This window comes from Lissotriton vulgaris, chromosome 6, assembly GCF_964263255.1.
Source record: "Lissotriton vulgaris chromosome 6, aLisVul1.2, whole genome shotgun sequence".
Lineage (NCBI taxonomy): Eukaryota > Metazoa > Chordata > Amphibia > Caudata > Salamandridae > Lissotriton > Lissotriton vulgaris.
This window is the reverse complement of record NC_141694.1, coordinates 22773885-22797270: the sequence shown is the minus strand read 5'-3', so window position 1 is coordinate 22797270 and position 23386 is coordinate 22773885. Positions and strand designations below refer to the sequence as shown.

General features: G+C 44.9%; 1 protein-coding gene across 1 annotated transcript in view; it reads right to left on the bottom strand.

The window, feature by feature from the left end:
* The window catches only part of SLC35B2 (solute carrier family 35 member B2), a 210218-nt gene that overhangs the window by 36559 nt on the left and 150273 nt on the right, over window positions 1-23386 (bottom strand). Inside the window, exon 3 of the mRNA XM_086925858.1 lies at window positions 4781-4941. Within this exon, the coding sequence (XP_086781984.1) occupies window positions 4781-4941 (161 nt within the window). The remainder of the gene's footprint in view (window positions 1-4780; window positions 4942-23386) is intronic.

Genomic DNA, 23386 nt, shown 5'->3' with positions numbered 1-23386 from the left:
AGGTGTCACGCGACGAAGGATAACTGGGAGGCAGCAGTGGGAGGAGTCACAGAAGAACATTGGGGGCCACCATTAGGTGTCACGCGACGAAGCATTACTAGAAGACAGCGGAGGGAAGAGTCGCAGAAGAACAAGAGGGCCAGCATTAGGTGTCACACGACAAAGCATGACTAGAAGACAGCGGAGGGAAGAGTCACAAGAGGACACAAGGGACCAGCATCGGGTGTCACGCGACGAAGCATTACTAGAAGACAGCGGAGGGAGGAGTCACAGGAGGACACAAGGGACCAGCAGCAGGTGTCACGCGACGAAGCATTACTAGAAGACAGCGGAGGGAAGAGTAGCAGAAGAACAAGAGGGCCAGCATTAGGTGTCACACGACAAAGCATTACTAGAAGACAGTGGAGGGAAGATCACAGGAGGACACAAGGGAACAGCATCAGGTGTCACACGACAAAGCATGACTAGAAGACAGCGGAGGGAAGAGTCACAAGAGGACACAAGGGACCAGCATCGGGTGTCACGCGACGAAGCATTACTAGAAGACAGCGGAGGGAGGAGTCACAGGAGGACACAAGGGACCAGCATCGGGTGTCACGCGACGAAGCATTACTAGAAGACAGCGGAGGGAAGAGTAGCGGGAGGACACAAGGGACCAGCATCAGGTGTCACGCGATGAAGGACGACTGGAAATCAGCAGTATGAAGAGTCACAGAAGAACATGGGGGGCGAGCATCGGGTCTCTCTCAAAAAAGCATTACTAGAAGACAGCGGAGGGAAGAGTCACAGGAGGACACAAGGGACCAGCATCAGGTGTCACACGACAAAGCATTACTAGAAGACAGCGGAGGGAGGAGTCACAGGAGGACACAAGGGACCAGCAGCAGGTGTCACACGACAAAGCATTACTAGAAGACAGCGGAGGGAGGAGTAGAGGGAGAACACAAGGGACCAGCATCAGGTGTCACACGACAAATCATTACTAGAATACAGCGGAAGGAAGAGTCACAGGAGGACACAAGGGACCAGCATCAGGTGTCACACGACAAAGCATTACTAGAAGACAGCGGAGGGAGGAGTCACAGGAGGACACAAGGGACCAGCATCAGGTGTCACACGACAAAGCATTACTAGAAGACAGCGGAGGGAAGATCACAGGAGGACACAAGGGACCAGCAGCAGGTGTCACGCGACAAAGCATTACTAGAAGACAGCGGAGGGAAGAGTCACAGGAGGACACAAGGGACCAGCATCAGGTGTCACACGACAAAGCATTACTAGAAGACAGCGGAGGGAGGAGTCACAGGAGGACACAAGGGACCAGCATCAGGTGTCACACGACAAACCATTACTAGAAGACAGCGGAGGGAGGAGTCACAGGAGGACACAAGGGACCAGCAGCAGGTGTCACACGACAAAGCATTACTAGAAGACAGCGGAGAGTAGAGGGAGAACACAAGGGACCAGCATCAGGTGTCACACGACAAAGCATTACTAGAAGACAGCGGAGGGAGGAGTCACAGGAGGACACAAGGGACCAGCATCAGGTGTCACACGACAAAGCATTACTAGAAGACAGCGGAGGGAGGAGTCACAGGAGGACACAAGGGACCAGCATCAGGTGTCACACGACAAAGCATTACTAGAAGACAGCGGAGGGAAGAGTAGCGGGAGGACACAAGGGACCAGCATCAGGTGTCACACGACAAAGCATTACTAGAAGACAGCGGAAGGAAGAGTCACAGGAGGACACAAGGGACCAGCATCAGGTGTCACACGACAAACCATTACTAGAAGGCAGCAGAGGGAAGAGTCACAGGAGGACACAAGGGACCAGCAGCAGGTGTCACGCGACAAAGCATTACTAGAAGACAGCGGAGGGAGGAGTCACAGGAGGACACAAGGGACCAGCATCAGGTGTCACACGACAAAGCATTACTAGAAGACAGTGGAGGGAAGATCACAGGAGGACACAAGGGACCAGCAGCAGGTGTCACGCGACAAAGCATTACTAGAAGACAGCGGAGGGAAGAGTCACAGGAGGACACAAGGGACCAGCATCAGGTGTCACACGACAAAGCATTACTAGAAGACAGCGGAGGGAAGAGTCACAGGAGGACACAAGGGACCAGCATCAGGTGTCACGCGACAAAGCATTACTAGAAGACAGCGGAGGGAAGAGTCACAGGAGGACACAAGGGACCAGCATCAGGTGTCACACGACAAAGCATTACTAGAAGACAGCGGAGGGAAGAGTCACAGGAGGACACAAGGGACCAGCATCAGGTGCCACATGACAAAGCATTACTAGAAGACAGCGGAGGGAAGAGTCACAGGAGGACACAAGGGACCAGCATCAGGTGTCACACGACAAATCATTACTAGAAGACAGCGGAAGGAAGAGTAGCGGGAGGACATGAGGACCAGCATCAGGTGTCACGCGATGAAGGACGACTGGAAATCAGCAGTATGAAGAGTCACAGAAGAACATGGGGGGCGAGCATCGGGTCTCTCTCAAAAAAGCATTACTAGAAGACAGCGGAGGGAAGAGTCACAGGAGGACACAAGGGACCAGCATCAGGTGTCACACGACAAAGCATTACTAGAAGACAGCGGAGGGAAGAGTCACAGGAGGACACAAGGGACCAGCATCAGGTGTCACACGACAAACCATTACTAGAAGACAGCGGAGGGAGGAGTCACAGGAGGACACAAGGGACCAGCATCAGGTGTCGCACGACAAAGCATTACTAGAAGACAGCGGAGGGAAGAGTAGCAGAAGAACATGAGGGCCAGCATCAGGTGTCATATGACAAAGCATTAGTAGAAGACAGCGGAGGGAAGAGTCACAGAAGGATATGAGACCATAGGGTGTCACACAATCAAGCATTAGTGGGATTTAGAGGGAAGAGTCACAGGAGGACACGAGGGACCATCAACATCTGTGCCACGATGAAGCTTCAATGAAAATTATTGGGGGCCTGCAGTGCTACTTTTAACCCTGCTTGGCCAAGGAACAAGGCAGCCAGAGTTAATACAACTTTAGAGGCACATCACCAGAGTTTATCAGGAGAAGGCCAGATGTAATTTGCATGCTTCTCCATTGGTCAGAGATCAATACTAAGGGAGTCACAAAAAGTAGACAAGTCCTGTGCGTATTACTGGAGAAGTATCAATGAGACACATCGTGTGATGTGGTTGGAAAAAGCGTTGTAGAGGGTAAAACGAGGGATTATTTTTGGGGCGAAGTGACAGTGCATTATTTTAGGGTGAGGAGCAGGTACATTTTGAAGATAAGGGAACATTACTGGGGAAAGGTGAAGGAGCATAATTGGGGGCTGCACAGGGGGTCTTAACTCGAAGTCAGGTAAAGGAGCAATACTGGAGGGTCAAGAGGGGGATAAAGTTAAAGAGCATTTCTGGTGGTCGGTTGGGACGGAATCACTAAGCAGACCAGCAGAGGAAGCAATACCGGGGTCAGGTAAGGGAGCCCTGTTCATGGATTCGGAGTGGGAGCGTTTTCAGGAGTACTGAGTACTTAAAATATCTGATAGCCAGAAGCACCTCAATGGAGTATAAAGTTTTACAGGCAGGGCACGAGTCGGGGTACATGCGGGTGGGCAGCGTCCACCCACTATTTTTACAGGCTGAACGCCGTCCACCCTGCCAAGAATTTGGGCCCCACTGAATAATGTGCTGAACTAGTCCCGGTGTAGTTTTCAAACACCGGTATACTTTCAGCAGCGCCTGAACATTGTCTGCTTTCCATCTGCAACAAGCAACAACGTGCAGGCAGGGACGGGGCTTTCTTATTTAAGACTCCTGCTCGGCCCATACTAAAGACCAAATTTGAGGAGTCATCAGGCCTCCTTTTGTTTGAGTCTCTTGGATTGGGGCAGTCAGGAGCCTCACACCTGAAGCAAATGAAGCAGAGGGGAAACAAAGGCTCACACCTTGTTAGCACTTCACACATACTTCAGAGAGGCAGTTTTCACTTTGTTCAGTCCCGGTTTAGGAGATTTGCATGCACTGTAAGAATGTCAGATGTGTTGGTCTTTCCCAGTATTTACACAGAGCAAATTGCATTTATATAGAGCTTTCTACACTGGAGGAGGCTTTGAAATAATTTAAGTAGCACTATTTTTTTAGTATAGCCCTACTCATTCCAATGCAGGGTCTCAGAGCGCTTTTCATCAACAACTGCATATTACATGTATAATAAATTATATAAGTTTGTAAATGAATTTACAGGATGTGTTACATAAAACTATGGTATTGCAAGGTGTATAAGTTACATATCATCTTCCACAGCTCACTGTGCTATTATCCTCGCGATGCGCTCAAACGTACACATGATAGACTTGCTAAACATATATGTGATGGCTTTCGATCGGATGTCACTTCTTGTGATGCCACTTCCTGTAAAGTCATTGCTTGTGATGCCACTTTCTATGATGTCACTTCCTGTGATGCCATGTGTGATGTTGCGTGCCATGTCACTTGCATACTGCCTAACTAGGTTACTCCCTCCACTTCTTTTTTTAGGATATGTGTCCTGGTTAGAGAATCAACTATCTAGAAAACACTCCAGAGGAAAGTGGAATGTGAGGTCACAGAAGGCAGGTCATGACCAAACAGGTGATGTCATATACCAAGAGTCTGACATTATCAACCAATTGACATAATAATCATCTTTTCTCCTCCCATCTGAACAGTCTTAACCCGTGACCCCAAAGAAGAGGTCTTTTATCGCCGCTGGTTCCACAGTCATGGTTCTTACCTGCAGTCCGGCTCCGCAGAAGAGAAGTTTTAGGAGTTGCTTGGCCGTGGAGGGGTCCGTCGCCTCACTCCTCGATGTCGCCGATGTGTCCTCTGCGTGCCCAGATTTCGCCTCGTTGCCGAAGACACATGTGCGCACCAGGGGGAAGCAAACGCCACGCCCTAGAGGGAAGAAGAGAAACTCTCAGGAATGGCTCTTGCGATAAAATATAAACCCCTGTACCCAGAGACATGACCACATTTGCAGTGACACGGCTGTGTCGCCGGTGACGTGATCCAGCACTAATGGAAAGACACCCAAACATGCCTGTGTAGTTTTCAATGCAAATAGCTTTATTTCGACAATACTGGTCATCAAAAAAATGCTACATAAAATACAATATGAACAATTAAAAATATCATAATTACGTATACATTATTGATAAAATATCAACTCATCAGAAACCTGTTAATAGTTGAGTCACGTGGATAAAACGCCTGCAGAAGCAAATATGGGTGGTGAGAACATTACAAAGAATGAGAAGAACCAGGCCTCAAAGAGGCATGAAGGAATCCATATCAATTCACCAAAGAAAACTTAAAATTCGGATCATATAGTTAAAAACACCAGTAAACCGCAAATATAGAGGATGCAGGCAGAACAATAAATTAACTTGCTCGGGGCTCAAAGAGGAGAATAAAAGGCATGCTGGTAGCACCCCTTAGAGCAGGAGTGAGGCCAAGATTCAGAATATATCCATTCATCATAAAACATTAAAACGTCACATCATATCATAAATCCAGTAACGGACAGCAAGGCTTGGGTGGTATAAAGGTTGCGATAAGTATGCAGGACCAGAGCTCAGGGGGCGATCTGGTAGCATCACAGGTAAGCTGAGATGATGCGGAGATTTAACCATGGTCTTTTCATGCTGGATGAATCCAATTTGCGACAAATGTTTATTTATTTATTTGCGTTTTTTTATAAAGCGCGACACTCATCCCAAGGGATATCACGGCGCTGAAAACCAGGGACGCTGCTGGGGTGTGGCTGAGAAATTTACAGTTTAGGGAAGAGATGCGTTTTGAGTTTCCTTCGGAACTGGAGATAGTTGGTGGTGTGTCTCAGGTCGGAAGGAAGCTCCTTTTTGCTGCAAGGTCAGAAAAGGAGCGTCCGCCTGTTCTGACCTTATAGATGCGCTTAGGTTTCGCCAGGGCTGATTGGCATGATCGTAGGTTCCTGTTGGGTACATAGAATTCGATTTTCCCTTAGAGTATCGAGGGGCCAGTTCTATGTAAGGTTCTGTGAGCATGGCTGAGTAGTTTGAAAGCAGCCCTCTGGCGCATCGGGAGCCGGTGCAGTTTTTTTAAGCACTCTGATGCCGAGTCTCGTTTGCCTTTATTGAGAATAAGTTTGGCCGCCTGGTTTTGCACAATCTGTAAACGGGAGAATAACTGCTCATTCATCCCGTTGAATAGTGGGTTGCCATAGTCCAGGCGACTTACCAGTAAGGCCCGCGTAACAGACCGTCTGCAGTCCAGGGGTATCCAGGGGAATATTTTAGCGAGAAGTTTGAGAATAGCAAAACCCTTGCCACAAAGAGATTGAACGTGGTCCTTCATGGAAAGTGCGTCATCCATGATGATTCCCAGATTCCTGGCATGTTGTTTAGGGATAGGGGCCGTTCCCAATGAGGGTGGCCACCATGTGGCGTCCCACACGTGTTTTGCTCCCCCGAACAGGAGGGTCTCCGATTTGCCTGCATTCAGTTTCAGAAAGTGCTTGTGCATCCATTGTACCATTTCTGACAGGCAGTTGTGTAGTTTGGTTTTGGTTACCTCGGGTCCCTCGTCCATAGCCACCACCAGCTGTGTGTTGTCTGCATAGGAGCCGACACCAATGCCCCACTTCCTTCCAATGTCAGCCAGAGATGAAACATAGACATTGAAAAGGGTGGGGCTCAGAGAGGCGCCCTGTGGCACCCCACAGCCGATGGGGTTAGGTCTAGAGTGGAACTGTCCCATATGTACTGCCGGAGTACGGTTGGTCAGGAAGGAGTGTAGCCAATTTAAAGCTATGGATTGAACTCCCTTACTCCGGAGTATGTGTAGCAGGCAATCGTGGGAAACCGTATCGAACGCCGCTGACAGGTCGAGCAGTATCAGTGCCACCGCTCCACCTTGATCGGTGGAGGATCTGATACTGTCCGACACTGCCAGCAACGTTGCTTCGGTGCTATTGTTGGATCTGAACCCAGTCTGGGATGGGTCCAAGAGGGAATTGCTTTCGAGGTACCTGGTCAGCTCTGTGTTGACCAGTTTCTCCAATGCTTTAGAGAGGTAGGGAAGCTGAGAGATGGGTCTATAGTTCTCAGGGTTGAGAATATCAGTTCCCGCTTTCTTCAAAAGAGGGGTCACAGAAGCATGCTTCCAAGCATCAGGGAAGGTGGCAGTGGTTAATGATTTATTGAAAAGTTGAGTAATTAAGGGACAGAAGGTAGGTGCAGTTTTCGAGAACACAAAATGGGGGCAGGGATCAGAGGGGGATCCAGATTTAATTGTGTTCAGGGCTGTTCAGACCTCTTCTGTAGAGAGTGGTTCAAAGCTGGTGAGACGAGGTAAAGTTCCTAGGTCTAATGGATCTGTAGACACTTCTGATGAAGAGACAACTTTAGGTGGGTTGTCTGGGTGGCTGATATTTTGAGGGGTGAAAGTGGAGTATATTTTCCTGATTTTTTCCGAAAAGAACGTGCTAATTCGTTCACAGGCCTCGATTGAAGGAGTACGTGTTTGTGAGGTGCTAGAAGGTTTGCCGAGTTCCTTCACTATTTTAAATAGTTCTTTTGCAGAATTGCAGTTATCTTGGATGCACTGTGTAAAATAGTCCTTTTTTGCCTGTTTAATGGCGAGAATATACTGCTTCCGTTTATTGACATAGATTTGTCTTGCTTCACTGTCTTTGGACTGCCTCCATAGATGTTCCTTTTTTTGGCATTCCTTTTTAAGATTTTTTAGACAGGGAGTATACCATTTCTCTGTTATGGTTTTTGTTCTGGCTTTCCTCAATGGGGCTAGTGTGTTTAGTGTTTGCAATATACCCTCGTCTAATAAGGCGACATTGTTACAGATAGGGGAATCCTCTGAAAATATAACCTTATCTTTTGGGAAGTTTAATTCGAAGTTGGATTCGTTAATCAACCTCCAAGCTCGTTTGGAAATATGGGGGGCAGTCTTAGGTTTTAGAGGTCTGCCAGGAAGGGTGAGTGAGAAGGATATAAGAAAGTGGTCCGACCAGGGTAGTGGGTTGACCTCTTTTAGGCTAGTGGATTCTATGTTGGTGAATAATAGATCCAGTGTGTGGCCGGCAGAGTGTGTGGGGCCCACAATCCACTGCTTGAGTTGGAGAATTTCCATGTCGGATTTCAATTGGGAGGTTCCCAAAGCATCCATTTTTTCATAGTAGACATTAAAGTCGCCGACTATCACATAGTTTATGTGTTTTAAGCACAGTGGCAGAAGTTGATTTAAAAGTTTAGCACCAATACTGGCTTGTTGTCCAGGGGGGTTGTAGAGCACTGCACCGGCTAGAATGGAAAGACCATCTAAGAGTACTTTAAAAGGCCAGATCTCGTGTTCAGTGTGTGCAGTCATTGGTTCAGCCAAGCATGTTAGATGATCCCTGAATATTACAGCTACCCCTCCTCCTCTTCTTTTTCCTACCCTATCTTGTGAAATGATTTTGTAGTTAGGGGGGAGGGCAATTGCTAAGTCTGGAGCACTGGTCTCGGATAGCCAGGTTACAGTTATGAAAACTAGGTCCGGGATCTTAGATGTAATTAGATCCCAGATGTCTAGGGCATGTCCAGGTAGGGATCTGGCATTGAAATATAAACAATTCAATGACAGGTTGTTCTTCTCGTAAGGTGAATGGTTGTCCGATGGGGTTAGACCCATACTGGACCAGTGACGGGCGAGGCAGGAGATAGGTCCATAGGAAATACCTGGTCCCGTTTGGGTGCATAGATGGGTTTTTATACCTCTGTTGTCTTTATGAAGAGCTAATAGTTTGCTTCGTGAATAGCGAATGGGCGTCGGCAAATTTTGGATGGAGCTTGCAGGGGGTATAGCCCCTAGTCCCGGTCGGGCGCAGACGGGCTTGCCTTTGGGGCGCCTTTGGCGCGCAGGCGGAGCGTCCGCTGCGCGCGTCCGGCCCAGGCACATATTTTATAGTGGTGAGGAGGGGGCGTGGCCTCAGGGCGGTGGGCGTGTCCCACTGTCCTCGTAATTGGCAGCAGCTGGTTTGCCCGCTGCAGCGTTCAATCGGCTGCGCGGCGTGAATACAGTGTTTGGAAAAGGAGGTGGGAAGTGCTCAGGGCAGCGTGACAAACAAAGGAACTAAGTTTTCTAAAAAGTGTGAGATACAATTTTAAAAGAGCAAAGCTCCCGGCTTGTTGATCTTGTACACCACATCCACCGTCGGAATTTGGCTAGGGGGATTGCATAGCAAGATGAAGGGTCGAGGACAGGATTCTACTTTGTCTAGTACCCAGATTCTTGCAAGTCTGTGCTAGCCACTCCTTGCGGGGAGCTATATAGGCAGGGCAGGCAAACAGAATAGGAAGATAGGTTTTTGCGTGCTCCATGCAGACGGGACATTGGTTATTTCCCAATGGAGACCATTTACCCGTTAAGGTTTTTAAAGGGTACCCACTCTAATTTAAAAGTAAAGTTTAGGGTCAAGGCGTTTTGTTATTATATCCCAGTAGTGTTCAAAGCCAGGACAAGCCTTTGAACCTAAAAACTCCCTGTCAAAGTAGAGCTATCGCTTGTTCGTGAGATGTTTTGTCCCACGGTTTATGAATTCTTTAGCTAAGTGCAGGGTACTAGATTTTTCCCACAAATTAGACAATCCCATACCAACCAGCGCCCCTTTAATATCACATAGCCAACCTATTTGATGAAAACGGTCAGCCTCATTTGCATAAGAACTCAGTTCCGGGGTACTCCATACTCCACGCCAATATAAGAGAGGACGTAGCCGAGCTTTATCATTCATAGGATGCCTTGCTACGTCATTAAGCAATGGAAGGATTGGGGAGCTTGGAGGTAGACTGGTGCGTGTTCACAGGAATTTATTCTCTGCAAAAGCTAGCTTGGACGGTTCCTTCCGACCCATACAAGACCGAACTCGCCACCTTGGCGTTCTAAGGCTGCAGTGCTGGGCCTACTGGCTTTGTCAGGGATGCAGTTCTAACTTCATGATTAGAGCTCCTGCTGGCTGGCGAGGTTTGCATATGAGGCCTCCAGCTCATGCCTATGGAAGTAAAGGCCTCTCCTCGCTCTGGGGGGTGCACACCCTCCACGATGGTTCCACCCCTATGAGATCTGCGCTGCTTCAAAATCAGGAGCTGGTTTCAGCTGCATTCATCTTGAACCCTCGAAGCTTACAAAAGGCTTCAAAAGAGGTCAATATGCTGTGTAGTAACACACAGAGTGCAAAGTAAGATGCGCCCAGGCAGAAACAGGCGCTTACTCAACCACGCACACAGACAAGCACCAAAGTGCACACAGGAATGCAACACGCTGGGACACACAGAAATAAATGCACAAACTCCCGGATACACAGAGGCAGACGAAAGCAGTCCGGCGGTAGTGTGTAGTCTGCATTAACCCCCGGGTGGTGGCAGTTTAACATACCATTCTTTTTAGCTTCACTGTTTCAGAAAAAAACACGTATTCCCACCATGGGCGCTGTAGCGCCGCGGTCAGCAGTGCACCCCATGACGGGGTCTTGGAAAAACCCTCCAACTGCACAATGGGGTCATTTGTAGGGTTCAGTCTGACTCTGTCCTGGTGAGTAATCCCCCGGACAGACACTGGTACACATTGCAGGTTTATGGTCAAGCCGCACTGGTCGAAAAACAAGCCCTGATGGACAAGTGTGAGCGGTCAGAGGGTGGTGGGGGCTCCGCTTTTAAAGTCGGTGGCGCCGCCGCTTCTCCAGGACTCTGCGTGTCTAATAGTCAACGGCCCCTGGCAGATGGGTATTAACACCGCAAACAGGACTTTCTGTTGCAGAAAAACAAGGCTTTCCTGCACCATGCTTATTTGTTGAACACATTTCCCGAAAGCTTAAGGGCGCACTCAACGGCCAATGTCAACCTCCCGGTTTAATTAAAAATGAAACCCGGCATCTGCATTCCAGGCTCAAGATGCTTTACTGCCAACGCGTTTCCTCTTCTAGGCCAATTGAAAAATACGGCACAGAAATTACAATTCCTTCATTAACTGCATGCTGCTTTATGTACTAACCCCCAGTGGGCCACGCAATTAGCGGTAACCTTGTGATGCATGCTGGGACATGTAGTCCGAATTGGAAAAATTGTTACCCTCAGTGGGCTCCGTGCGAACTTTTTAATTGTAACACCATTCCATATATCTCCACAAACGCTCGAACGGGCCCCAGGATGCTATGCTTATCCAGGCACCAAAATAGCTTATATGATTCTCTTTAAGGAAACACTTTTAAGTCCATGTGTCCTGGTAGATAAAAGAACCATTACAAAATCACGGGGGTGGGGTGGGGGGGGGGGGGCTGAAGACCCTAAACATCTTGCTGCTGTCCGGTGTTGCTGCACTTGGAGTGTGTTGTAAGAGGAGGCTGGAGCTGCCGCTGGACTCACCCCTCACACCCCCAGGTCTGGGACAGGCCTGAATCCTGACATCCTATTGGTTTCTGGAGACACACGTGTCAATGATGCCCTGGTATTCCAGTCTGCAGCAGCCTATGCTTGCTTAGAATGTCTCTGGGATCAGTAGGGGTAATCCTGAATTGTGCGTTGATCCTTTTGTAGAGATATTGGTGGGAGAACAAGTCCTAAAACTTCTGGTTGACTCCGGCACTCGTATCTCTATGATCACATGAAGCACTTATGATGTGACCTGGCCAAATAGACCCCCGCTACCCCCTGATCCGAAGGCCGTCTCATACGAGGGACGAGCGATCACTCCGTCAGGTTATATTGAAGAGACTATGGAGTTCAAGGGGAGGAGGATTGCTGGAAAAGTGTATGTTGCGCACAAAGGGTTGAACATCTTGGGTGGGTTCCACCAGGGACTATTTGGAACGGTGCTTAGACCTGCAGCAACAGAACAGGTTCTTGACATAAGAGACAACCCAGATCTTGAAGGTCTTATCAATACATTTCCCCATGTGTTTTCTGGTGAATTAGGAAAGATTAGGGATTTTCAAAACAAAATTGACTGATGTCCTTTGATTATTTACGACACAGTCACTTGTGCAGAATCGTCCAGAAGAGGCCGGTGGGTGCTATCTATGTCTGCGCTTAGCGAATAAACACACGGGTGCATGCATAAACGGGTGAATGGTTAACTGCCATAGCCTTGTATGCATTCATTAGTTGGGGTGGTGGTACAGATTAGCAGGCGTTGTAGTTTGGGACATTTTACCCTGCCCTAAATGCTTCAGACATGGTTAGGAGTAGAAGTATGTACATTTATTGAACTGGAGCTGCAATCGTGGGCTTGGTTTGAATCTAATTTATGAAATCATTTTTGATACACAGTGCTGGTGGACTGGCCAACGAGACATTGTTTGTTTTGAACGCCACCAAGGCCGAAGTGGCCGTACCGGGCCTCGGGCTGGTTTTTCCCCAGAGGGCTGGAAGGGTGGGGGTAGGTTTTGTTACTAGGGGCCGGTTTTGTAGCAGTGCAGTGGTTTTAAAAGCACTGCAAAATTCATTGTATATTCAGCAGTTTTCAGGCAAAAAATAAAAGTGTTAAGTTAACTCTGGTGATTTATTAATGTACCTCAAGGAGTATGATGGGAGTTTTGTCTAGTAGCAGTTTTTACTTATCTATGGTAGCGCAGAGGGTTAATATGCCTGCTGGAAAGAACGTGTATGGTGCATATCGAGGATGGAAAATGCTACTTACCCAGTATGCATCTGTTCTTGGCATAAAGAGATGTACAGTCATATGCTATAATATTGGTTTGAGGCATATGAGCTGTAGATCATATGCTATGCATAGATGTTGGGCTCGGATGTTTGCACTTTGTTTTTCTTCGAAGTAGTCTTTCCAGTCACGAGGTAGACGACTCCTTCTTTTGGTGACCGTGCGCATGGGCATTGACTCCATTGTTAGATTGTTTTCCCGCAGAGGGTGATAATGGAGTTAGTAAGAGTAGCAAAAGGAGATGCCCATGAATGCATGTATCTAAATAAGATGTTACTGGTACAGGTACCAGGGGAAGTGGGTGGGCACATATGACTCTACAGCTCTATATGCCAAGAACAGATGCATACTGGGTAGGTTTGAGGCATATGAGCTGTAGATCATATGCTATGCATAGACTATATAGCAGATATCTCCCAAAGCGGGTGGCTAACCTGTATCTGTTGTAGTGGTCTGAAATAGTGTACGTAATACTGCCTGGCCCACGCTCACTAGCTGTCCTGCTAACACATCTACACAATAATGTTTTGTGAATGTGTGAGGTGTAGACCATGTTGCGGCTTTGCATATGTCATCTATGGGTATATTTCCTAAGAATGCCAAAGAAGCCCCCAGTTTGCGTGTAGAGTGTCCTTTAAGGGGAACTGTTAATGTCAGTTTTGCTTTTGCGTAGCATGTTTGAATGCACTGGACTATCCACCTTGCAATTCCTGATTTTGATATGGGATTACCTTTGAGTGGTGGAGAAAAAGAAACAAAAAGTTGATTTGTGTTACAGAAAGGTTTTGTCCTTTCTATGTAATACAGCAATGCTCTCTTTACATCTAATGTGTAGGGCACGTTCTGCTACTGAATCTGGTTGAGGGAAGAACACGGGTAACTCAACAGATTGATTAATGTGAAAGGCAGAAATGACTTTAGGAAGGAATTTAGGATTAGTCCGAAGAACCACTTTATTTTGGTGCCTTTGTAAAAAAGGTTCTTCAGTAGTTAAAGCCTGAAGCTCAGCCACTCTTCTTCGTGATGCGAAAGATACAAGGAAAGCATTTTTCCATGTGAGAAATTGTAATTCACATTTGTGCAATGGCTCAAAGGGTGGACCCATTAGTCTTGTGAGAACAATATTGATATTCCACACTGGAGCAGGTGGACACCTCAGGGAAATGACTCAAGTCCCTCCATAAAGGCTTTGATGACAGGCACTCTAAAAAGAGATAGATGTTGTCTATTCTGGAGGTATGCAGCTATTGCAGCCAGCTGTAAGTGTATGGAAGTGTACGCTAAATTGGACCACTGTGGATGTAACAAATAACATATAACGTTTTGTACAGAAGCATCAAGCGGGTTGATGTGGTTATTACAGTATATTACACACCGCTTCCACTGTGCTGCATAGCAGGCTCTTGTAGTAGGATGTCTAGCCTCTTTGATAATATTCATGCAGTCTGGTGGTAGATTAAGAAAGCCAAAGTCGAAGTCTTCAGGAGCCAGACCGCCAGATTGAGTTGACTGGGGTCCGGATATCTTATGTCTACAGGCTCTGTGTGAGAAGATTGGGTGTAAGACGTAATTTTTGGTGAAGAACTAGTGAGAGTTCCAATAGGGTTGTGACCCACCGTTGCCATACCCATGTGGAAGCAACTAGGATTAGTGTCAGGGACGCTTGTTTGAGTTTCTGAACCACTAATGGAATGAGTGGGAGAAGCGGAAAAGCGTTCGCAAATATCCCTGACCAATTGATCCATAGTGCATTGCCTTTGGACAATGGGTGTGGATACCTTGTCGCAAAGTTTGGGCATTTTGCGTTTTGGTATGTGGCGAACAGGTCTATGAGAGGGATTCCCCAACGTTGAAAGTATGGAGGGAGGACCTGAGGGTGGAGTTCCCATTCGTGTATTTGCGGTCTCTGCCTGCTTAGGAGATCTGCAATCTGGTTGTTGACTCATGGGAGATGTTCCACTAGGAGATACATTTTGTGGTGAATGGCCCACCTCCAGATGTTTTGGGCCAACCTGGACAGTTGGAGAGTGTGTGTCTCACCCCCCTGCTTCCCCCCTCTGTTGTAGTATGTAATACATGGCTGTGATGTTGTCTGTACAAATTAGAACAGCTTTTCCCTCAAGGTGAGTTTGAAACACCTTAAGTGCTGGGAATATTGCAAACAGCTCTAGGTGATTGATGTGAAGCAACCTCTGGTGCTGGCTCCACAAGCCTTGCAGTGTGTGCTGTTGTAGATGAGCTCCCCAGCCAGTGAGGGGTGCATCCGCTGTCAGTGCTATCTGTGGAACCGGGTCTATGAACGGCTGTCCTTTTTGCTATGTACTGTGGGAATTCCATACATTTTCTCCTAAGTACTGCAACAACAGACATAACAGAGTTAAAATGCCATATAACTTAAAAAATACTTAACCTACTTACCTGTAGTACCCCACAAGGAACATCTGCACATCATAATCAATGCTCCGGGTTTTATGTTTTTTTATTTATGTGGCATATCCGTCTGTATTAATCCATATTTATTATGGGTTTTGTGGAAAAAGAAAAAACATGTGCAACTTGTATATTTCCACATTTATTTAACCAATAAATATGCAGTCATGCTTCGATAACTGCCAAGTTTCAGTGATATGAACACCCCTAGAGATCAATCAATTCACTTAAATGAAAATAAGCAAATTTCAGTCTCATCTGCCACTGCTGTTAAAGACGCTTTACTAAAATTCCTTTCTTATTTAACCCCCTTACATATCAGTCAACACAGTTATTGGCCTGGCAGTCATGGCAAAGTATTTAGAAGCACACCATTTCCATTTTTATCCACATATAAAAATAAATGCAGACGAAAAAAAATGGCGTTCTGTCCGTATATATCTGTAAAAATCAGTTAAAACGGAAAACAAGGAGCCTTCATCATAATACATAATCCTGTCATTTTCATGAAAATCCGACTGTTTTACAGCTATGCGCAAGTATAACGTTTAAGGAAAAAAGCATTGAGCCCAAACAAGTTTTGGGACTTCCCTCTGCCCTTACCCCGCCATATTTTGCGACCCTTGACCAATCACTGCAAAACTTTGCATCCTCCGCCAATGTAGAAAAAGCATTAGGTCTGGAAAGTTTTGTGAAGATTTATCAAAGGATTCTAATGTATTAATGGTGAAAAATCGGAAGAAATCCCATCTCCAGTAACCCTAACTTGAACTACAGAGTGACTACAGACAATTTGTAATATGTAAGACGGGGGGAGGAGGAGTTAAAAAAAGAAATTTTTCCATTTTTGCTCTCATTGAAAAATTTGCATGCACCTACAGCAAAAACCACCTAACAGATTTCACTAATCTTGGCATAAACTTAATCCAGAAAGGGTGTTTTTGGCCTGGTGTAAATGTATTCAGTAGTTTTTGAGATAAGTGTTTAAAAAAGGTGCCAGGTGGGTTTTAAAAGGTAATAATTTTTCTGTAGCTCTGCCATTTTATTAGTTAAGGCTTAGAAAACCAGATCCATGAATCTTAAACTAAAAAAATAAAGGCCTCCTATTGGTCAAGGGAGTTTTTTTTTAGCCCGTCATTTGTTTTGGAACTTCTGATCCAAAGAAAGACCTGCATAACGGAGTGTTCTAATTGGCCGGGCACAACAGAATATTTTCTATTGTGGCCACCCCTTTAGGAGATGGTCATGGTCTCCGCCACATAAGGAGACAGTGTACACACACCAGGACCACCAGACCTTAGAGGGGAGATTTATACACTGCAAGGCTCGTCCTGCTTCACAAACTTGAAAAGACGAGGAAGACCCAGGTTCAGTGCAATTTTAAATATTTATTCTTATGCTTGCCATATCGTCACGACACGTTTCGGCAGATCCCTGCCTTGATCACATGACAACAGTGTCGTGAGATACACCTCATTTTAAAGTGACAGTGCTATAATAGGCATAAAGAAAATACTTTGAGTATTTCTTCACTAAACATCATTGTAAAATACATAATCCAAGTTTCTGTTAAAAAATGATTAAAAAAACATACGTGCTTAAATGCATTGGCCCAAGACTCATAAATATTGTTTGACATTTGTTGTATTATTGATGTCATATTTCAGAGTTTCTTTGTTTCCTGGATTGAATCCAACATTGACACCTACCCTCTTTCGGTGTCAATCAATCGACCTTATCTTGCATCAAATGTTTCATGTCTCATTGGGTGTATTTAATCTAATGCCTATAAAATCATATACAGTGAATCCCAAGAACCCACCCATACAAAATATTTTTTAATTTTTTTTATATATTCTTGTTAAACAAACAATGAAACAGTGCTCCCTAACCGTGTTAAATTAAATTAAAATCATTTCTAACTAATTACATGAAAGTCATCAAGGCACTAATGCAAAGCACTTAGCTCCAGAGACCACCATAGCTTATGCTAACTTGTATCCTATGGAAACAAATTTTCCTCGTTCAAATTCCATATATGTAATGAATGCTTCCCACAATTAATCATATACACCTTCAGGTTATCCATTAATTCATTCATAAATAATTAAGAAATCCTAAAATCCGAATACAAAAATGTTCCATAGTACAAAAATATATATCTCTATTTGCAATAAAAATTCCGATTATTTCATTTTTTCTACACATACTTTAACAGTAATATTGCAGAACCTGATAACATGATCGTCAGTATGTTAATAGGATTGGAACATCAACAATCACAATACATAATCTAATCTCATTGCACTTCCTATAGGTATTCTTACATGTATTTAATCCAAATATGTATGCAGATCTTCACCCATATTCAAACCATTCGGTTGCTTGGTGTGTAATAAAAGAATATAGTGAGTCTCCAACCTGCGCAACATCCCCTCTCTGTCCCCCCCTCTAAATTCATCGCATGCACTGAAGCTATTATGTAATCGCGAAAATTATCGCACCCGCCTTGAGAGTTCAGCGAAACCTGTTCAAGATGGGGTTGGAGCTTCGATAGATATATATATATATATATATATATATATATATGTATATATATTACCTACTGGTGGTCGTCAGTAGGTAGTTATAGTTAGGATTATTTTCAATAGGGAAATCGCAACCTTCTATTGGGAATAACTTAGTCGCCGGTGGAGGAATCTGCCTGAAAATTTCCTCAAATTTGCCTCGCGGCGCTCCGGTCCTTGCCTGAAAGTTTGGGGGGATTCGTCAAGCGAGGGCCGAGAAAAAAGGGGGGCCCCAAAACGTGTTTTCCCCATGTTAATTTCCATAGGGCGGTCGACCTCACTTTTAGCCCGAACGGCTGAATGGATTTCCACCAAACTTGGCAAAATTGTAGGGACTGGTAGCCCGATGTGCCTTTGCTACGTCTCAAGTTATGTGCTCCAGTGGATTTTGAGTAATTTAGGTTTAAAAAAATATATATATAAGCGCGCCCCGGTACGCGCACAGGGGCGCCAACCAGCGCGCTACGCGAGTTCGCGTGTGGAAAGCTGATTGGCTCTCGGGTGTCTGTAAACATTCCAAACAGTCCGGAGCGGCCGCCATCTTGTGTCTCGGTAGGATTGAGACACAAGAGGTGGCAAAAACAAAGAGGGAAATGACCAAAAGGGGGCAGGATAGACCCCCCCCCCCTGACCCCTTAGGTTTGATTTGGGGGCCCTAAAAGGGCCCCGCGGGGCAAAATAAATTTTTTTTTCTATTTGCGCGGGGGAGCGCCCGGTACACGCACCGGGGAGCGTACCATAGGGAAAAAAGAATGACAGTTTTAAAAAAAATTTAGCCTTTTTTTTATAAATTGGAGGTAGTTCTGAAAAGAACTGTTTTTTTTCTTCTTTTTGTTGTTTTATATTTTTTTAATGTTTTTTTTGAACATTTTGTACTTTTTTTGGCTTTTATGAACTATTTTATATATTTTTTGTTATTTTTATGGGGAGAAAAAAAACAAGGAATTGAAAACGGCTCATATGGAGCAAAAAAAAAAAAACAGGAAAAAATTATGGATTTTTCGGGCATTTGTGGTTGTCACCCGCAAGTTGAGCTTTATGCTTTGCTCACCATAGATGATGGTTTTCCCACAAAAAATACAAGTGATCTTGTATTTCCCAAACTGGGGTTGAATGTTTGGGACCATCTCTCTTGTCTCTGGTCTCGATGGAGTGGGTTGCTTTCTTTTTGAGGTGCTGGGTGAAGATTGGGGAGGGTTACTGGCCAGTTCTCTCACCTCTGCCGCAGCATAGTTGTTGGGATGCCTGCGCTGCATGTGGCGAATCATGGTGTTATTGCCAAATGAGTATTTTTTGTTAGGGTTCCCCCTTGAAAGTTCCATGTTACAGATTAGGCAAGTCACCTTTGGCGCATTCACCTTTTTTTGGCCACTTGGGATGGAAAAAAACTCCCATACGATGTGTGGCTTTGGCCTATATGGGGTATTGTTTTCTGGCAGGAATGTGCTCCTCCCCTCCTCTTCCTCCTCCTCCTCTTCCTCTTCTTCATCTCCACCAGTGTGGTGTTGTGGTGGTCCTCTTGGTGGTGGTGGTGGCTGAGATGCTCCTGCTGCTGCTGAAGCCATTTTTCAGTCCAAAAAAGTACAGAGAGGTCTTTCAACAGGTCTTCTTCACTCAAAGTACAAAGTGAGAATGAGGAAAAAAGGTGGGGGCTTTCATCATTAGGAAAAAAAACTGTCCTGAACCAATGAAAAGTGTTAATTTCAAGTCACATGACCAGGGCTTTCATCATTTGGAAACCAAAACTGTCGTGCACCAATAAAAAGTGTTATTTTTAGGTCTCATGACCCGACGCGCTTACGCTACACGCCCCCGGGCGCATCGCGTAAGCGCGTCGGATGCTTACGTTGCGCGATCGTATGCGCTCGATTGCTTCCGGGTGCGTTTACGCCGTGCGTATCACGTGGACTCGGCTACGCGATACATCACGATGATGTTTTCGTTCGCGGCAAAAGCGCTAACGGGACGCTCACCGGTACGCGCCCTGGAGCGCGCCGCAAGACTGCACTTTCCGGTGCGCTCACCGGGAGCGCTCCAGGGCAAACAAAAAAAAAAATGAACAATATACATAAAAATATAGTATTACATAAATATACATTATAGGATTCATTATAAAAAATATTACAATTCATAGCTATAGAAATTTGCTATTAAAAAACCTATGAAATTCCCTGAAAAAAACATAGGTTTCACACCAGTTATAGTTAGGAATTAGCATTTAAAAAACCTATTAAATTCACTGAAAAAAACATAGGTTTCACACCAGTTATAGTTAGCTGGAAATTTTACTGACATAAAACCATTGAAATTCCCACGTTATAGTTAGTTGGACTCACTATAACTTGCGCGCCTGCAATGCACTGCTGATGACGTCACATATTACATCACTCATGACATGGTCAGTGACATCACTCATGACATCACTGATGACACCATCCTTGTGACAGAGTGACAGACCTCCTTTCAGTTTAATGTAACCCTTGAAACACATATTCAAAAATAGAAACTAACATTTTGAAAAAAATGGAGATACCCATACCAGTTACAACAACCAATTCAGTAATACCACCATCTATATACACATCCACTCATTCAGCAACAGTTCTATATTGTCACTCATACATATACTCACTCATCATATGTAGTGATACACATATACATCCTGTTACACACCGACAGTCATCCAAAAGTTACTCACACACATACTCACACATGCAAATAAACTATTGAACATCCATTTATTAGCATATACAACTATACACACACTACCACCTTACTTCTAAGTAAACTTACACATACTTACTCTCTTAAACAATCACTTATAGAAACACATACTTATTTAAACAGGAACTCTTACAATCTCTTGCTCTTACTAGATTAAAACATATGTAGTCCATACTAATATAATAAAGAGAGAGCCCAAACCTTTGAGGCGGGTAATCTCAGGAACCGCAGCACCAATCACAAAACCCAATACAGCGTTGGAAAGGGCAGTTGCAGCAGAAGGACATAGGCTATGCAGACGCCCACCATGTACATGTAAAAGGTAAAAGAACCGTGCCAGCAAAGTAGTCCCTTGTGGGCGTGTCTGTGTTGTGCTGTGGGCGTGTCTGTGTTGTGCTGTAGGCGTGTGCTGGGGGCGTGACAAACGCTGGGGGCGTGTGGTACGTTCCGCCCTTCATGCGATGTCTCATATTGTGTGCTAATCCCACCCTGCTCCCTTTAAATACCCCTGCACCCCATAATCATAACCCACCCTCACTCCTTAAAATACCCCAACACCCTTAAACACTAACCCATCTTAACCCTATAAATATACCCTGTACTCCAAAACCCAAACCTATCCCTAAACCCTAAAAATACCCCTGTACCCCATAACCCAAACCTAGCCCTGAACCCTTTAAATACCCCTGTACCTCAAAACCCAAACCTACCCCTGAACCCTAAAAATACCCCTGTACCCCAAAACCCAAACCAAGCCTGAACCTAAAAAATACCAGTGTACCCCAAAACCCAAACCTACCCCTGAACCCTAAATAAACCCCTGTACCCCAAACCCAAAACTAGCCCTGAACCCTAAAATACCACTGTACCCCAAAACCCAAACCTACCCCTGAACCATAAAATACCCCTGTACCCCAAAACCCAAACCTAGCCCTGAACCATAAAAATACCCCTGTACCTCAAAACCCAAACCTACCCCTGAACCCTAAAAATACCCCTGTACCCCAAAACCCAAACCTAGCCCTGAACCCTATAAATACCCCTGTACCTCAAAACCCAAACCTACCCCTGAACCCTAAATAAACCCCTGTACCCCAAAACCCAAACCTAGCCCTGAACCCTAAAATACCACTGTACCCCAAAACCCAAACCTACCCCTGAACCCTAAAATACCCATGTACCCCAAAACACAAACCTAGCCCTGAACCCTTAAAATACCCCTGTACCCCAAAACCCAAACCTACCCATGAACCCTAAAAATACCCCTGTACCTCAAAACCCAAACCTAGCCCTGAACCCTAAAAATAACCCTGTACTCCAAAACCCAAACCTACCCCTGAACCCTAAAATACCCCTGTACCCGAAAACCCAAACCTATCCCTGAACCCTAAAAATACCCCTGTACCCCAAACCCAAACCTAGCCCTGAACCCTAAAAATACCCCTATACCCCAAACCTATCCCTGAACCCTAAAAATACCCCTGTACCCCAAACCCAAACCTAGCCCTGAACCCTAAAAATACCCCTATACCCCAAAACCAGCCCTGAACCCTAAAAATACCCCTGTACCCCATAACCCAAAACTATATCTGAACCCTTAAAATACCCATACACCCCAAAACATATACCTCAGTACCCCAAAACATATACCCCTATACCCATACTTACCTTATCAAAACATTAAAAAAACCATGCTTTTACCATTCATGCATTTACAACGAATTTTGTTGTAAATGTATGCGTGGTAAAAGCATATAAAATGTAATGCCATGCGTTATAATGGCATTGCGGAGTCATGGTACTTTCGTAATGAAAGTATGCGGAGTGATGGTATGCGGAAAGAAAGTTGCGGAATAATGGGTGTTTACCCTCCCCCGGTAAGTACATTGGTGGCACGGCGGCCCACATCTCCAGCAACATACTCATATTTTTTCACCACCGATTTGAACAAGCACTGGCGTTGCCAATAGGTCTCGCATTAGGAAAGTTTGAGCTATTGGTGTTGTAAATGACACATTTTTTATTTATGTGTTGGTTTTGAAAATAGCTAAATTAATAGCTTTGTCATTTACAAAGACAATACTTTTAACTTTCGCAAATGTGATACCTATAGCATTTGTAATGCAATATGTGTTGTATTTACGTGACTTGGATGTATTGATATTACGAATAACCATTGATTTTAATTTTTTTAATTAATAAAAGTTATTGTAATTTATAATGGCAATAGATTAAACTTTTGTAAATAACTTTTGTGAAGATTATGTTCAGTGTATTTTATTGTGACGAAAATCCAAGAACAGAAGTGAAATATTAACATATTTATGTGACATTTGTAATAAAGCTTGAAGCATTGAGTGAACATATTTGAACCAGTTGTTGTTGAATGGTTGCACAGATGCTGTGGTGGCGCTGAGTGATGTGGTGGTGCCCCTTGGTGGTGCTGAGTGATGCTGTGGTGATGCGATAGAGTGTAATTATGTGGCATGTAACTAATTGGCACTGAGTGGTATTTGGAGTGTATGTTGCATTGAGTGCAGTGTAAATATGTAGCATATGTAAATATGTAGCATATACTTATGTGGCACTGAGTGGTATTTGGAGTGTATGTTGCGTTGAGTGCAGTGTAATTATGTGGCACTGAGTGGTATTTGGAGTGTATGTTGCATTGAGCGCAGTGTAATTATGTAGCATATAATTATGAGGCACTGAGTGGTATTGTTTGGAGTGTATGTTGCATTGAGTGTATGTAATTATGTAGCATATAATTACGTGTTATTGTGTGGAGTGTGTGTTGCATTCAGTAGAGTGTAATTATGTGCCGTGTAATTATGTGGCACTGAGTTGTTTTTGGAGTGTATGTTGCATTGAGTGCAGTGTAATTATGTGCCGTGTAACTATGTGGCACTGAGTGGTATTTGGAGTGTCTG